Source organism: Botrytis fragariae (genome assembly GCF_013461495.1).
Source record: "Botrytis fragariae strain BVB16 chromosome Unknown tig00000054, whole genome shotgun sequence".
Classification (NCBI taxonomy): domain Eukaryota; kingdom Fungi; phylum Ascomycota; class Leotiomycetes; order Helotiales; family Sclerotiniaceae; genus Botrytis; species Botrytis fragariae.
The window spans coordinates 2,209,683-2,226,957 of record NW_023500993.1 but is presented as its reverse complement, the minus strand read 5'-3'; the positions used below and the strand labels follow the sequence as shown (position 1 = coordinate 2,226,957).

The 17,275-nt window shown below is 43.1% G+C and overlaps 4 protein-coding genes across 4 annotated transcripts; 1 reads left to right on the top strand and 3 right to left on the bottom strand.

Annotated features, from left to right (window-relative positions):
• Positions 1 to 919: 919 nt before the first annotated feature.
• Positions 920 to 2,448, bottom strand: Bfra_005403 (putative trna 2 -phosphotransferase 1 protein; the record flags this gene model as incomplete). Its single annotated transcript, XM_037335787.1, has 2 exons — positions 920 to 1,693; positions 1,912 to 2,448. The coding sequence occupies 2 exons, from the start codon at positions 2,446 to 2,448 to the stop codon at positions 920 to 922; spliced, it is 1,311 nt and encodes a 436-aa protein (XP_037192882.1).
• A 951-nt stretch (positions 2,449 to 3,399) lies between these two features.
• On the bottom strand, positions 3,400 to 6,339 carry Bfra_005402 (putative lpxtg-motif cell wall anchor domain protein; the record flags this gene model as incomplete). Its single annotated transcript, XM_037335786.1, has 2 exons — positions 3,400 to 5,142; positions 5,236 to 6,339. The coding sequence occupies 2 exons, from the start codon at positions 6,337 to 6,339 to the stop codon at positions 3,400 to 3,402; spliced, it is 2,847 nt and encodes a 948-aa protein (XP_037192881.1).
• Positions 6,340 to 9,013: 2,674 nt separating this feature from the next.
• Bfra_005401 (uncharacterized protein) lies at positions 9,014 to 10,195 on the bottom strand (the record flags this gene model as incomplete). The annotated part of the gene is made up of 3 exons (XM_037335785.1): positions 9,014 to 9,292; positions 9,380 to 9,404; positions 10,068 to 10,195. The coding sequence occupies 3 exons, from the start codon at positions 10,193 to 10,195 to the stop codon at positions 9,014 to 9,016; spliced, it is 432 nt and encodes a 143-aa protein (XP_037192880.1).
• Positions 10,196 to 13,459: 3,264 nt separating this feature from the next.
• Bfra_005400 (putative tyrosine-protein phosphatase pmp1 protein) lies at positions 13,460 to 15,901 on the top strand (the record flags this gene model as incomplete). Its single annotated transcript, XM_037335784.1, has 1 exon — positions 13,460 to 15,901. One exon carries the CDS (start codon positions 13,460 to 13,462, stop codon positions 15,899 to 15,901), a length of 2,442 nt encoding a protein of 813 aa, XP_037192879.1.
• Positions 15,902 to 17,275: the final 1,374 nt, after the last annotated feature.

Below are 17,275 nucleotides of genomic sequence, written 5' to 3'. Positions count from 1 at the left end.
AGTTTAATCTAAATCACTTCGAGAGATCTCTAGCCACTTCTATATGACCCTAGAGACAGCTCCTGTAACATTTTGTTTCTATACTTCTTTACTTCTTTACTTCTTTATTTCTTTACTTCTTTACTTCTTTACTTCTTTACTTCTTTACTTCTTTATAGTAGATACTTATAGAAGAGATAAAAGGTGAAAGATAAATAGGAGAGGTAAATAGGAGAGGTAAATAGGAGCGGTAGATAGAATAGATATACAGAAGATGAATATAAGAGATAAATATAGTATCTAGATAAGAGAGAGGAGGAATATAGAAATCTAGATGAATATATATTAATATTCTAATATTCTATTATTCCACTATAAAAGTACTATAAATCTAATATATCTAGTAAATCTAAATAATAAGAATAAAATTTATTAATTTAAACTCGAGCATAGCGAGGATCGGGGGCTTGGGGGCTGGCCCCCATATATATTATATATTATAGAATTATACTATAGAATTATACTATAGAATTATACTATAGAATTATACTATAGAATTATACTATAGAATTATACTATAGAATTAGAATTAGAATTTATACATTAAATTAATACCATTAGGGAAAAAGAATTCAAAGTCTACGAATTCGCAGGGTTTCAAAATTATTATAATAACTAAAAAGAAACAAAAAAGTTCTACAAATTCATAGTCTGAAAATTTTTCTTCCCCAACGGCTAGTGTATAGGTAGCGAAGAGGGTGAATGATTTGTATATAATATATAGTAGAAGGTGTAAGTAATGTAATATTGTAAGCTGTGATTATTGTTATCAGTGTGACTGTGCTGTCATACATACTATCATCAGATAAGGAAGCTATAAAAAGAATGTATATGTATATTTTAAGTTATATTTGGATTTGTTGAACACAGAGTAATCTCTTCAACAGTCCTCTGCAGGTTTTGTTTCTTCAATAGTAGTCTCCGTATTTCCATCTGAATTTTTACCTCCTCTACTACCACCTCTTCCACCTCTCCCTTCCTTTCCTCTTCCTCTTCCTCCACCCCTTCCACCTCTACCACCACCCCCTCTCCCACCCTTCCCCATCGGCGCCTTCCTATTCCTCAGCCCCTCCTCCAAATCCGCCACTTTGACCCCATCCTCCCACAACAAACCCCCCTCCCTCCTCCCCACAACCCTCTTCCAAAACCTCGTTCCCACCACTCCCTCCCCATCCCCCTCCGTCAAAACCACCCCATTCTCACTAACCCACCACTTCATCTCCGGTTCCTCCACCAAACACCTCTTCACATCCACATATATCAACACCTCCGCATCTCCTCTCATTCCACTCACCACCCCCCCATCTTCCGGAATCCCTGTCCCAAAATGAACATGATTCCTCCCCATCTTCTTCAATCCTCCACTTTTTAGAATCTCCTCGTAAAAGGCAAAGTAAGTCCCATGCACACAAATTTCCGGTACATTTCCCGCTTCAAGCGTGATGGGGACCAGTAGCGCCGCGGAATCAATCGCGATGGAATGGCCCTGATTAGCACGAATCATCCAATCTTCTGGATTCTCAGAAGAAGGAGAAGGCGGTTCTGGAAGCGATGGATTGGGTTTCATAGAGAAACGCTGTTTGGCGTTATCGGTGACGGCGGTGCGGATATCGGCAAAAGTAGGTTTGAGAGATTTGAGACGAGGCCATTGCATCTGTGAGATTTGTGAGCTGTTGGGTTCATTGAGAATATATGTGCTACGTTATGTTGATGGAAAATCGAGGATGTCCACGTGATTTTCCTTCTTCCCTTCTCCTTTTTCTCGTACACCCATACATACTGTATACCTTCCTATTCTCACCCTTAACTTTTCTATCAAACCCTTCCCCCAAAAACCAAGAACCAAAGAAAAGAGGAAAAAAAAAAACTCACCACCAAATCCAACCTAGCAAACCCCTCCCCATCCAACTTCATCCCCTCACTCTCCGCCGCATGTCTCAACAACTTCGACAATGCCTTACTAACAAGCATTTCCCTATTTTTTTCACTCCCAGCACCAGCACCACCACCAGCAGCTCTTCCCTTTCCCCCCCTCCCCTTTCCACCTTTTCCACCCCTCGCATTCCCACCTCCTCCCACCTCCACACGATCTCCCTCTTCCGCCAACCTCGCCATATCCATTGCACCGACACCCTCCATCTTTCCAAGACTCTTTCCCCTTTCCCTCTGCGAATTTGAATACGAATGCGAGTATGAATGCGTACCCAACCCAACAACCGCACGATCACGATCACGATCACGCACCCCAAGTGCAAGTCCAAACCCAAGAATGTAAGATTTACTTCTTATCCGATTCTGATTCTGATTCTGATTCTTCCACCCACTCTTCCTTACGTCGTAGTACTTATATCCTTCTTTTCCCAATCCCAAGTTCCCAGATCTCTTGATGCGCAGAAGCGGTTTGTACATCAATTGTTTTTAGAGGGTGAGTAAAGAGGTAAAGGATTGGTGAAAAGGTAGGTGGTGGGGTAAATTTATGTAGGTAGAAATAGATGGATGGATGTTTTCGCTTATCAGCCATAGGTTAGGTGTACAATACGGTAAGAAGAATGGAAAGAGTCGGCGGCGAGTTGAGGTGTGATGGATTTGATTTGATTAGTACTTATCATTGAATAGTTTGGGAAGAAGTCTAGGAAGAGTGTGCTATTTTTGAAGTGAATACTTTTGATCAGGCAAGGTTTGACCGTTTGGGTTGATCTCAAAATTAGTTATTTGCACCTAGATAGGCTTTGCTTCATCATCAAAATACCTACAAGCACATTCAATTCTTACTCACCATCACCATCACCATAAAGAAAAAAGCAATACTACAATACCACCATCGTGTCTTGACCAAAAAAAAAAAAAACCCCCTCTACATTTATTTATCGCTAGTGAATAAAAATATAATACATTCATAACTGGACACCTATCACCTATCACCTTCAATCCCAGACTCCTACCAATCCACCTGGATCCATCTCCTTATATGCCAAAGCGGAATTCCAATCGAATAGCCATATCCAGCAACAATTCAAAGTGAATGTATAAACACATAAAGCAAGCAACCAAAAATTTCCCAAGCTTAGGCTGAAAAAAAAACCGCGCGCCCAAGACAAGCAGCAATATGTACCTAGAGAGTATGCCCTCAACCCTCTCGCTGATATGTAACCTCGCTGATATGTAATCCTCAAACCCCTCTAATCGTGCCATCGTATGTACCCAGGGTATCTTGAAAAAAATGTTTCTCTCCCTATGGTGATAAAATCAAAAAATAATGTAAAGAAATCCTCCCCCCAATAATCCTGTTCGCAAAAGCGTTGAAAAGAAACCGTAAAGAACTCCAAATTTTCTTTGTACAAATGAGACCATAAATGAAATTTATTGATAAGCACCATGTTGCGAAGGGCCTAATGGTTCCCTACTTCTCATAAGGCTACCAGCTCTGCTTCTAGCGGCGAAAGTCAAAGGGGCAGATACCTTTCTCTGCCCACGTTCTTCTGCCAATCTTCCCGAAAGGCTTGTAGTATCTCGCTCTGGGGTTCGCTCAAGATATCTTCGGCCACTGCCACCGGTGCTTGAGTTTATAATAATTTCCCTTTCTGGTGTTCGTTCATAATATCTTCTGCTGGGGGTCGATTGGGTGAGTAAAGAAGATTGTGGCACCCTGTTGGGACTGAGGGCTGTAGTGTGGGATCTCCTGAGTGCTAATGATGACGAGATTGCGCCAGATCTAGGATCGTCGTCGGGTAGGGGATGGCGTGATAATTCGTCTCGTGGAATCTCTCCTCTGCGTCCAAGTTCTGTCTTCGCCCTAGAAGGTGCTCGAAATCGGGCTTCGACTGTTTCCTGAGGATCTTCGGTTTCAGCGCGTCGATTACGAAGTAATAAGGATGTGCGACGTCCTGCAGCTAAACTTTGTGGTGTCGTATTCTCAGGTGGTGGATATCTCAAGGTTGGTAACGCAGTTGTTGCGAGAAGGCTGCTTCGTCGGGCTTCAAGACGACTGTAAGATCTTGGGCTTGCTTTTAACCTTGCTACGTCACCAGAAGGAGGTTGCCTTGGACTGACAGGCTCGATACTCTGTCGAACTTCAGTATCTTGACCATGACTATTGTGTCGGATCTGTGTTAGGGTAGTATCGGGATCGTTTGATCTTCTTTCCGACAATGAAAGACAAAGCTCCGTTAAGCTACGACACAAACTGTCTGCTTTCCGACGAACTTGTCGATCAGAAATGTTAGGTTGTGCTCCACCAATGACTGATTGGGAACTTGATATAGGCCCGGGTTGACCAGAAGTTCCCATCATAGCAGAGATTGCCAAGGCATCATTTGCTGAAGCCTCCAAAGACTTGTAAATTTCGGGATCCAATAAAGGCTTGGAATTTATTAATGCAGACCGTAGGAGAGGATGATTTTCGGCTTTAGACATATCAACAGTAGGAGCTTCAGTAGGTGATATGCTATTGCCTCGTCCACGTTTAGGTGATGTTGACATGGTAGTTTCCGTTGTGGTCGCAGTAGGAGGACGTTCATGGGTGGCCCGCGAGACTGCTGCACCAGATGTGGTAGGTAGTTTCCCCGTCAGTTCCAATCTATGTATGCGCGATTTTAGATCATCCAATTCGTCCCAAACGGTTGAAGGTGCAGTTGTGGACACGGTCGATGCAGTGCCTTCTGTTACACGCTGTGTTTCATGTTGATCGCTGATCTCCATCGGTTGCGCAACAAGTGGAGAAGAATGATAAGCAGTGGTTCGGGGAACGGAATACGAATTGGATAAGTTTGATTGTCGGTATGCAGTAATTGTTCGGTCCTGTATAGATGGTCGTCGTCCAGCATATGGCTGTGGTTCGAAATCGGCCTCTCGGTTATTCGTTCGTGGAGTTGTAGGGGTCGACAGCGACGTGGCTGCGAATGATCGCTTCTTTTGCTCGTTCGAAGTCGAGATCGCTGAAGGAGGCCCTCTCCTTGCGAATGAATTATCCCCTGAATCTCGTGGTAAACTTTCTGCATCCTCTGCGTAACGAATTGTAGGCTGTGTTTCTTGCTCAGGTTCACGACGAAGATATGAAGCACGAAAGTTAGGAGCAGGGAGCGATTGGCGCATGCCAATGCGAGACTATCGATGAGTTAGATATCATAAGCCAATTATGGTAACTATTCCGACGCAAGTTGGAATCGCAAAGATAGGGAAAGATAAGAATATAATTACCTTTTTAGAATCTAATCTACTCAAGGCTGGAAGGTTCTTTTGGCGGTTCAAATCGTCTTCCTCTTGCGCAACCTGTAAGAATAAATCCGCTTCATCGGAGTTTCGTTCATCTGGTGAATCTCTCCGAGGATTCCGCCCCTCTAAACTCCTCAATGCGGATTCCCTCTCAGCTAGATCTGGTTCCATTCTTTTATTGTTTGTCACACCCCTTGGCGGTAAGGTTACAGGTCGTGATGGTTTATTCTCCAATGATAATTGAGGTGCATAGGATGTTGAGGGAGAGGGAGATTGATCCAAATGAGATTGGTCCGCAATCCAATTTGTTGTTTGTGAAATGTATGATGCGCCTTGGGATAACATGGTCGGAGTAGTTTCTTTTGCGACTTCAGCCGTTATTCCATTCTTTCCATTGGCGTTAGTTAACACGTTCCTTGCTTTTTTTTCAGAGGTGCCAATCCTGGAAGTTGTTTCGTGTTGAAGTTTGGTGGAAGTATTAATCGTGGCTGAAGGTTTGTTTGGCGTTGGTGTGGGATAGGATAATGTTCGACGCGATGATGCTGATTTAGGTGAAGCTGCTCTAACCGGACTGCCAGTGAATGAACTCAATATTCGGGTACGAAATGGTTCTTTCTTGTTATTGTTCTGATTTGTTGGACTAAAGGGGGTCGCAATAGTAGAATGGTTTCCCGTGAATTTTAAATCAAAACTAGAAGATTTAAGTTTCAGATTTAGATGACTATTATTATTGTTGCTGTTTTTGTTGCTTAGCTGCTCAGCACCACCTGGGGGATTCATGTTGGGATTGGAATTGGAATTGGAATTGGAATTGGATTTGATATTGATATTGGAATTGGGATTGGGAGTAAAAGTAGAGGTAGAAGTATTTCCAACCGCCGCCGGACTGGAGTCAGCTGATGGCTGTGATAATGTTGACCGATGATATGGTTTGGTTCTAGATGCGGTTGGTATTTGTGTGACTATCTCGGGCGCATCATGTACTCTTGGGAGTTTGGAGGAGTTATGAACGACTCTATGGGAATGAAAAGACAGCGGTCTTGGTTTTGACTTTGTGGTAGTAGTTGGTGACTGAGGGACTTGTGACATCTTGAATAAAAATAGGTCAACATATCAAGTCCAAGCGAAAAAAAAAAGAGAGAGAGGTATGGAGAGAGGAGAGGGGAGAGAGAGCCCAAAAGGAATAAAAATGGATGTGCGGAGAATGTGTGTTTGTGTGTGAATGCCACTGTCAATGTCAATGTCAATGTTAATGTTAAAATGTGAAAGAGAAAAGGAAAAAAATGAAATAAAGTCAGATAACCAGGTTAGGTAGAATGATGTGAGAGAATGTCTACTTAGGTTCACACTTGTCAGGTTCCGTCGTCCAAGGAGATCTGAGCACCACTGGGTAAAGGGTAAAATGGTAGGGTAGCTATGCTTGCTCCTATGCAAAAAGTAGCTGCATCAATTGATCCATACCCGCAGCATCAAGATTTAATAACGAGATGGAGAGCTGTGCCCCATAAGAAAAAAGTAAATGTGCGAATTGTATTGGATAGATGAGAATAATTGGAGAATTGATAACGGATTCATGTATCCTGTCATGTTGCTTTTATTACTTGACAATTGTGTATATCTACCTGGGTACACATAGATATATACACATATACACATATACACATATACACACATACACATACACACACATAGATATATACACATATATACACACACACACATACACATACACATACACACATACAATCAACACCACCAACACCTTATGAAGAGAATAAAGACAATAAAGACAATAAAGAAAAAGACACAACAAAAACATCGACATCCATCTACGTAAAGGAGAAATGCGGCCGTGTGATTGGTGTCCTCTCTCAAATACTCCAACTCCTACCGATCTACGTAAATACTTGCGGTACTTTGTCTATTCATGTCATCTACGAATTCTCATTCCCTCCCTCACACTTCTCCCGTTTCCTCTCGGGATCCCATCATGTTGCAATCAATCACAAGTATGTTTCCCGACTCCATCTCATCACTCCTTAATCGAGTGAAAGCTTTTGGCGGTGCTGCATCGCATCGCATAAATGGCCCTGTCAAAATGCAATCAACCGTAATTTCCATCTCAGCACTCGCATTAGGGCTTCCGAAACCTTCACATCCTTTTTGTAGCGACCGTTGCGCAAGGAAATCCTACAAAGTATGGGAACATCTCTCTCTCTCTCTCTCTCTCTCTCTCTTTCTCTCTCTCTCCCCCCCCCTGGTCCTCATCGATGAACATGTACCATTCAAGCTTCTTCCTAGAAATCCGTCGCCCTACCTAGACATTCCCCTACATCTGGTCGTCAAACGTGGTTCTTATCTGAAGTCACATTAAGATACGGACAATGACGACCACCTTAGCAGGTGGAGCATAATATTAGTCTTCATGCAGATGCAGCAGAGGGTGTACAATTGAAATGTTCTCACACATTCGACACCTTCTACCGTCTTTTGATTCGAAGGAGACCGACCCTCTCACGCTCTGCGTTTGGGAAGCTGGCCCCTCTCTTTACACCTGACGCATGTAACTAGTAAATTACTTATCCACCATGACCTCTCACTGCATAGATTGTGCTCTACGCGAGAAACGTGCATATTGATGGATCGAGATGTTTTTCATGTGGTGAGGGGAACTTTTCAACAGGAGAAATGCAGAAGCTGGTCATGCTGAGATCATCATAAGGATGGATCGCATCACATCACATCACATCACATCGGATCGAATCGTATCTATCGCATCTGACTGAACGGATTAGATAACTGATCTCGATTGTCCAAAACCTGATGACAACGATTTGCGGAATCACGTTGAGAGCACATGTTATTTACATCTTCACATTGGCTAAGACAATAATAATATTGTGAGGGGAAGCACGACAAATCGACAATTCGCCACTCGCATGGAGCAGCTGTGAACCCTCAGGGCCTAGCTCGGGCCGTGGCCACTGTCAAGCGGAGAAATAATTTGTATCATCCTGTACTATCTATCATTCAGCTCCTGTACCTGTACTGGTGGTCCACTTTCCAAAATAGCTTTTCATTATTATTGTGACTCGCGGTAGGTGGGTAGGTAGGTAGGTAGATAGGTAGGGAGGGAGGTACTAGGAACTCGAATCCTGTCACAACTTGTATCTTGTGTACGAGATGTATAATTGCACAGAGTAGATGTCATGGTTCGAGACCAGTTCTATAACCCTACTCGCAGGCGTGGTTCTGCAAGGCCTCGGGTGTCCAGGGAGAGTTGTAGTGTCGTACAGCCTCAACTGCAAGTCAGATCCTTTGAATGGTTGAATGGCTGACAAGCTGATCTGGGATCCCAATGGTCAAGAAATGACTGCCGAAGATCGGAAGAATTTTCGAAGCAACCGGTTGATGTAGATTGTGTTGGATATACTAGGTACCTAATCACATAAACTTTCTTCCCGTATCGTAGAGAGCCTCTGAACCTTAAAATCGGCCAGACGAATGTATGGATGGATGGATGGATTGACTTGAACTTGAACTTGAAAGACACAATGATATGAAAGATGTACGAAGCACCATGTTTTACTTGGTGTCAGTTCTTATGTATGTTTGATGAGTGGACAATGATTAGCTTGACTATCCAATGAATTATCCAAACTTTATTTAGAATCTCTCATTAAAAAAAGTGTCGGGGATACTTGAAAATTTCTCAAATTGTTGCAGCGGTGGTGGGCCGTAATATGATGTACTGCATGAACATTCAGGGGCAAGGACCCATTGATGTCCCAGAACCACGAGGGCAAAATGAGTGTCGGCCCAAAGAGGTGACCTTGATGCGGAGGGCGTAATTTGGTCTGGCCCAATGGGTATTGAATTGAATTGAATTGAATTGCATTGCATCTCGCACTCGCAAATGGGACGGTTGTCTAAGGTCCTTCAGATATATGCTTTCATCACAAGTCTTCAGGTTTCTCGTGAAATCGATCGTTTCCAGTTCCCAGTGGCCAGTTCGCAGTTCGCAGTTCCCCCCGAGAGATAGCTACCTAGCTAGATGTTCGTCCCAACTTCGGCTTGGTCAAGTATTGACTGGTGTTTTAAGGCGATTCGAGTTGTGGATAGTACGTACGTAGATCGCGGCTGAGTCTCCTCCTCTGTAACAAAATAATGTGAGACCTCTTAGAGCCTTCTTAGACTGCATCGAACCCCAGGATGCGAATTGAGTTTTCTCGTTTTTCCATGATGAAATACAAGACCGAGGTTTGGAAAACGTTGACTCCCTAGTACCTGCCTACGTTTGCATGTTACGCACAAAACATCGTCTATTTACATAACAAGCTGCCAAACAAGTCTTCTTCAGGGTCGTCCTTGAACATAATCAATATTTCATTAGCATAACGGTGAAGATTCTCCACCTTCTTCCACTTTCTTTTTCTTTGGCCACACATGTATATCTATCTATATTTATCTTGCCTTGGGAATTCGAATGCGTCCCCTGAAGAAGATGAAGAAGACCTTTGCATGAACAAAGCTTCGATAGTTGGGAAAAAGGATGAGATGAACTCGGGGAATGAAAGTCTGTACTCTGTAATTTTGGGGTTGCTGTCTCAATATTCACGCCTCGCTCGGATCGATAGCCAAAGTATATCATGAAGCAGATATACTTTTCAGCGCTTCGATCGGCTTCAATACCGAACTAGTCTTATGTACTTGTCGACGTTCTTGCTCAAGCGTCTCGTGTTTCTTGCAATGGCCTTTCAAGTATCAATTCAATTCTACACCGGAGCTACCATAGTTCCATGGCATTTTCTTCGTACTCGCAGTCTCGTCGTCCCGTAGTTTCGCAACTCGTTACCAACCGTTGTAATGAGATTTCCCATGTGGGGTGTTCTGAAATGCAATGACCTGGATCATGCTGTGGCATGAGATGAATATGGGATAGCATGTCCAAAAATCAATTTCATCCATCCCCCGCAATGCTGGGAGGCGACAAATTGGACAAGACCCAGAAATAGGATTCGGGAGCGAGAGGAGAAACCCTGACATTTTCTTCTTTCACACATGAATCTTCGGTCCCTTCTCTGTTCTTGGACTTGGGCCTTGGAGATGATGGAGATACAGGACAAGGACAATCAATTAATGTACGTACACACCAGTCCAGGAGCAGGAGCAGGAGCAGGTGCAGGAGCAGGTGCACTGTGTGTACCCGAGGAAGACTAAATTACCCCAGCCACACTGAGCCTCAACCATGTACATACAGTCTTTCTCTCTCTTTTGGTTTCCCTTTTTTGGCCCTGTCTTCGTGATCAGACGGAGAGAGCGAGGATTCATCGATCTATCATAGTGTCATGTCAGGTTATGTGACGGTAATGTGAGCTTGGAGGAGGGGAAGGGGGTGATATGGCCTATGAGAGCATCAAAGCAAATGCAATTGACCCTTGATGATCCATGGTAAAGCCTGATGATCCATGACTATCCTTGACAACTCTTCCGTGATCAATCATTTCTCCATTGGAACCGAGTAATTTTTTTTTAATTTTTTTTAATTTTTTTTTCTTCCTTTTCTTCTCTCTCTTTCTCTTTCCTCTCTTTCTCATCCATTCTATTGGCGTGGCATCGGATATTCATAGTTTGTTTCATATATTCACCATGGATGTTTAGGACCAATTAAACTGGAGAGACAAAAAGTGGTTAAATCTATTTTGGCAACGCGTATGAAGTAAGTGCTGGGTAGGGACTGGGTATGAAGATACTAGGTAGGTGGTAGGTATGCAGTGTGAAATCCTGAGGCAATCGAATCAGGTATTCCACTTGACCCATTTGCCTGGACTGGACAACAAGCCATGGAGCCATGAAGTGATGAAGCGGGTTCCAGCTTGTTTTTTCTATGCACCGAATTGTCAATTTTGTAGCTTCGATGTGGTTTGGGGTTTTTTTCCTTTCTAAGCCTCTCTCTCTCTCTCTCTCTCTCTGTGTCTCTGTGACTTATTTTTCTTTAATTTTATGTTTCTCTCGCCCAAACCTTTCTTCTCTGACACCCATTAACTGTGTTCTTACACACCCTACCCCAAAATTCAATACTTTTATATCATCTCATTCTACCAGTATATCTTCTTCTCTACCTTTATTTCTTTCTCTTTCTCTCTCTCTCTCTCTCTCTCTATTTCATCGTTTTAACATTATGATTTTCATTGTCTGACATCATTCTTCTCCGCTTCTCACCTTTTTGATATCTTTCCTGTGGATTTTTTCAAGGACTCGATCGAATTCTCTTTGCGACCGAAAAGCCGCGGCCATTCCTTTGTTCTCGAATCTCGACCGACACCCAAAACACGCATACATAGATTGATAGATAGATAGCTACCTACCTACCTACTTATCTACCATCAGCTTGCAGGCCCGTTCAATCAACCATTCGATCGATCAATCCATCCATCCACCCATCCATCCGTGGAGGCGCAAATAATACATTTGGCGCATCAGAGTCCAAAGAGGACGACTTCGTTTGCACTTTAATCGAAATTGACATTGACCTTGAACTTGTGCTGGATTCCAAACATCAGGTATTCTATTCGATATTATTGTCAAAAGGTTGAGGATCGATTCCAAACAAAGCATCTTCACCAGGCGCCAAGAGAGAAGGAAACTTCCAATCTCGAGGATAAATAAAATAAAGCGATTACTCTCATCTCAACCTTCGACCGATTCCATTCCTGCAGTTCCTCAACTTCCCCTTCAGGTACCCCAGACGAGAGACCAGCCCTATTTGAGATACCCCACGGAAATCAACAAATACAATCTGTTCCTTTCATCTGTTCTTGATCAGATCAATTAACTCTTATCTCTCTACCATTTGTCCCTCCATCTATCTATTCATCCGATCCACGAGTGATTCTTGTGGAATTTGGGAGCGCAAGGGAAGTTTCTACAATTCCTTGATACGATATTTTACAGGTGTTTCTGTACCCACCCACTCACTCACCCACCTCCTCAACTTGATTCGATCAGTAAAAGAAGATATACTTTGCAAAGGATATATATCTATATATATCTATATCAATATATCTGCAATTTACAGCATCTCCAAAGTTACACACTCTACAACGCCCATCTCATCTCATCTCATCTCATCAAATCAAATCGATCCAATTCAATCCAATCTCGAATTTATCCCACATTCATCCTCGACGGCTTTCGTGCAGACGGAAGGCTTGGTCTGGGTACACCCGCCTTTATTACAAAGTACCCTCCTCTCTTATAATAGTTGCAGGCAATAGAGAGAGAAAACTCACGCACACATACATACACACACATACACACATACACACACACATACATAGTAAGGGATCTTTTTTACTTTGGCTTTGTATTACTTTATTATTTTATTGGTTCACATTTACCCGCCCTGTCTATTTTTAAACCCCCTGCATTTCACTTTATTACCCTTATTCGCTGAGAACGGTGCGCTGACTTATTAGTTCTCAAACCTACCTACCTTTACTATACCTAGTAGCATTCTAGTGCTCAGCAACCCTGCCCACTACCACCACCACCACCACCAACATTGTCGAGACATCCTCGTTTCTCGAAACTCTCAATCCTTCAATCTTGTTTCCCCCCCCAAAAGGTTCAATTTGGAAAGTTTGACATTTTTCCAACAATAACATTATATCCTGTTATAATCGGTCGTTCGTAATTTGACCCGGTCATACATTGGAACCTACCTATCCTATTATTCATTCAGGTACACACACACGCACATACGCACAACTTCGAATAATAATAACTGCGGCGTCTCGCGTGCAATACCCAGGTAAGGCAAAGATTAGGTTACCCCTCGAGGCAATTATTACTTTGTTCTCAAACTCATCTCTTACGACCATTCGCTGTATGCATTCCAATCACTTTGTCTGAATCATCACTTCTTGCGCCATTTCATATTCAATCGCAAAAATAAAAGATCAAGGCGCATTTGACGTTGGTTATTGTTGTCGACCCTTTCCTGGAAGTTTGTCATTCGATTGGGAAACGATTTCAAGGGCTTCATAACTTCAAGTGAGTGAGTGGATTCCATAACCTTCTTTTTGTTTAATTCTTTTAAGCTGGCTTCCTTTTCTCATTGTTACCTTCATTGGTTCTAGTCTCGTTATTAAACAAACAACACAAGAGTCTCGTTTGTATTTATTATTGTGCTCTTTGACAAGCGATGATGGCTGGTCCAACAAGCATGGCAATTGCTAACAATGCAACTTTGAAAAGGTCTTTTACGGCGATCACACCTTCACCACCTTCGCCGGACTTGAGTGGATTATCTAAAACATATTGGGGTATACAATTAGTCCGGAGCACACACGAATCATTGGCGCAGGCTCCTGTAGTCAAACGTCGCAATCTTTCTGAAAGACGGAAGATGCCATCAGCAGCAGGTCCCCGAATGTACGAGAATCATATACCGTCATTCATGTCAGTGTATGGTATGGATTCGAACATCATGGATGGTTCATCGTTAGACGGCGCTCACACCAAACTATCGGCTAGTCCGTATGACAATCAACAATTACATCAAAGCTCAGAAGTCAAGACCGATAGCAATTTACTTCAGATACATTCCCATCAACATCGGGAAAGTACTTCAACACAAGCATCCGATTCGACGGACTCTTCACCCACCACGACAGTATCTACGGTAGATTCATCTTCACTATCAGATCCATCACCAAGTTCTTCACCTGAATCGCCAATCACACTCGTCCCATTATCTTCATTCACTGGGTCTTCGTTTGGTCTAGATTCTTTTCAAAATTTAAAGATGGGCGAAGTAGATACAAGGCCGCCGCCGATAACCATTGAACGACCTATGACTTCACCTTCGCCAAGGAAGAAGAATCCCAAAAGTCTGGCTCTCAATCTTCGACCAAGCATTGATGAATTCACCTCGGAACCGGCTTCCCCTTCGTTTATCAAACCGCCACCACTGAAGGCTAGGAAAAAGCCAAGTATATTAAGTTTAAATACTGGAACCGCCAACCTGACTTTGGAACCTATGGGACAAGGAACATCTTCAATGTTGCAACGAAGAGGTCTGAAACATTCTGTCTCGTCGCCGCAAATGCTTTCAATGACAACACCAGGCTTTGGCCCTAGTGGTGGAATGACACTGGGTGACCCTTCCAGAGGATTTGGAGGTTCGAGATTGAAAGAATCTGGCGCCCCGAGAGATACGTTCACCATTAATGAAGATGATGCACCCTCACCAACAGGAGTTCAGATGGCAACTCGAGCACCAGGGATGTCTATTGGCGGTGATTCATTTGACAGGCCACCTACTGGTGAGGATTGCAAGTCTCCATCATATCCTGATGGTCCAATCCTCATGCATGAACCAACCATTCATCTATACTCAGAGCCTAAAATGGAAGAGGCTGCAGAATTTGATGTTGTGATCAATGTCGCGAGGGAAGTTAAAAATCCATTCGAGGCAAAATTGGAGGAAATGGAGAAGGAGAAAAGAGTTAGCTACATGACTGCCGCGTCCAGGCATAACTCTGTGGATCCATATGCTGAGATACCCGGTACAGCTGGAACCATTTCCTCTTTCCAAACTGCTTACGAGACTCAACCGGCTGGTTCCGAATCGAGTTCTGCGGAGTCATCTCCATCTACACCACGACCTAACACCTCGGAAATGAAGATTCCCGAGTACATTCATATTCCTTGGGACCATAACACAGATGTGCAAGATGAATTGTGGGATTTGTGCCAAACTATAGAATCCAGAGCTAAGGAGGGCAAAAGGGTTCTGGTGCATTGCCAACAAGGTGCTAGCCGATCGGCAACCTTAATCATTGCATATGGAATGTACATCAACCAAGATTTATCAGCAAACGAAGCGTACAATTTGGCACAATCGAAGTCACGTTGGGTCAATCCAAACATGTCTCTTCTCTTCTCATTAAACGACTTCAAAAAGGTTATTGAGAGAAAGAAGTTGGAGAACCAAGCATCTCAAAACAAAGACACAGTCATCAGGAATAAGAGTCTGACCCGACACAGACAGTCGCTCTCTGCCAATGATCTCGATACCGCATCTTCCCCGGGCCGTAACAGAGCAAACTCGTCTCATGTTTCGCCGCCTAGAGATCCGGTTGTCAGAGAGCCTTTGGTCACGAAGATCGCCTCAATCAAGGAACCCGAGATCAAAGAAGAGACAAATTCTGTTTGTAATTCGGCAATTGATCGTCTAAGCCGTTTTAACTTCGGATTCGGTGACACTCCACGCATCGAACCTTTCACCAAATTCGAAGATAGTCCCAGAGTCGATCGATTGCCATCACAAGAAGATAAATGGCAGCTTGATACGATGTCTCCTCGACCACAGGATGATGACGCGCATCCTGATATAATGTCGCCGCGTATAACTGAGATGACTCGTAATCCTCTCGAACATGCCTTCGCACGTGGTATTCCACAAGAATCTTCCTCTAGTGGAACACCCAGTCTCTTCTCTCCACGTGGATTTGATTTTCAGCGGACAACATTCTTCCCTCCAACTGTCGCAATTCATCCAAATCTCCCTCCCGCACAAGATCCTAGGAGTCCACCTATAACAGGAGAAGCTACTATTACACGATCTATCGACGATTTTCTTTGAGCATTTGCAGAGCACATAGAATCCACTTTACTAAAGAATATCACCATAATGTCTTTGACCGATGTTTTATCTATACCAAATTTCGCAAGCATTATAAGCACACATTTAGTTGTATGCCAAATTTTGGATTATCATTCGGCGTTTTTTACTTTTCTTTCATTTCTCATTTTCAAATTTATAAGCAATACGCCGGTTTTTTTTTTCTCATGATGGACGAAGATGGAAGGGCGTTTGCATAAGTTTGTGGCGTTGGATACGTAGGCAGGTCATCGTTACCGCCTCGCTGTAAGATTTTAATGAATTGTCCCTTTGTTCTCAAGGGGAGTGGGGGATGGTATGGAAGAGATGGAGTGGAGGGATAGGGTACTCACTTAGTTGAGACTTGGAACAACGAAGGAAATATGATGAGGCGAATAAATCAAGAGGGGAAACCTTCCTTTTGTATCAATTGCCTGACGCTGTGGGGTGGATGGCTACGAATAAAATTATATACCCAAGAGAGATATTTACTGGCTATATATTCTTTACTTTTATCGTGTGATTATATTGTGCATTATTGTTTACTCTATTGGCGATTCTTTTGTGTATAAACTCTATCAGTCTGAGCTTGCACAATGTCCCCTCTGCCATGTGTATAAATGCAGAACGTAGCTGGGACTTGGATGTGTGTGAGTCTACTTTGTAAGATTAATGAGAGAGCACATATGTATGGTATGGTAAATGGTTGCGGACTCTGGTATAGAGAATAAGAGATTCTGAATCAAAATGATGTGATGGGTATGTGTGTGTGTGATGGGAATGAAACTTGAGATGGAAATAGAGATGAAGATGGTTAATCATATTGTGTCTTTGGTATGGTATGGTATGGTATGGTATAGTATAGTATGTTTGTTAGTATTGGGGCTGGGGATTCAGATTGAGATTGATGATTGATGATAGAGGGTTTGACGAGAGGAGATTGATGAGAGGGGGTTGATGAGAGGGTGATGAGGTGAGGTGAGGTGATGAGGTGAGGTGAGGTGATGGGATAGGATAGGATAGCATAGGATAGGATAGGATATGATATGATATGTTTTGTGTTTGGAGGGCCGGGGGCTGGGGGCTGGGGGTTGATTGATTGAGAGGACGGAGGAAGTAGCGAAGGGGGAAGGGGGGGAAGGAGAGGGATGGAGCTGGGTGATGTTCTTAATGGTTGAGTTTTGATTATGGGAATTTTTTTGGCTTTTGGATGCGAAGTTGTTGGTTGCGGGTAGGAGGTAGGAGGTAGTGAGGGAGGTACAATGAATGATTGAAACAAATAACCTTGGAAGGAAGTGACACGCAAAGAATGAAAAGGAAGGAAGGAGAAAAGACAAGAAGCGACACGGAAAGAAG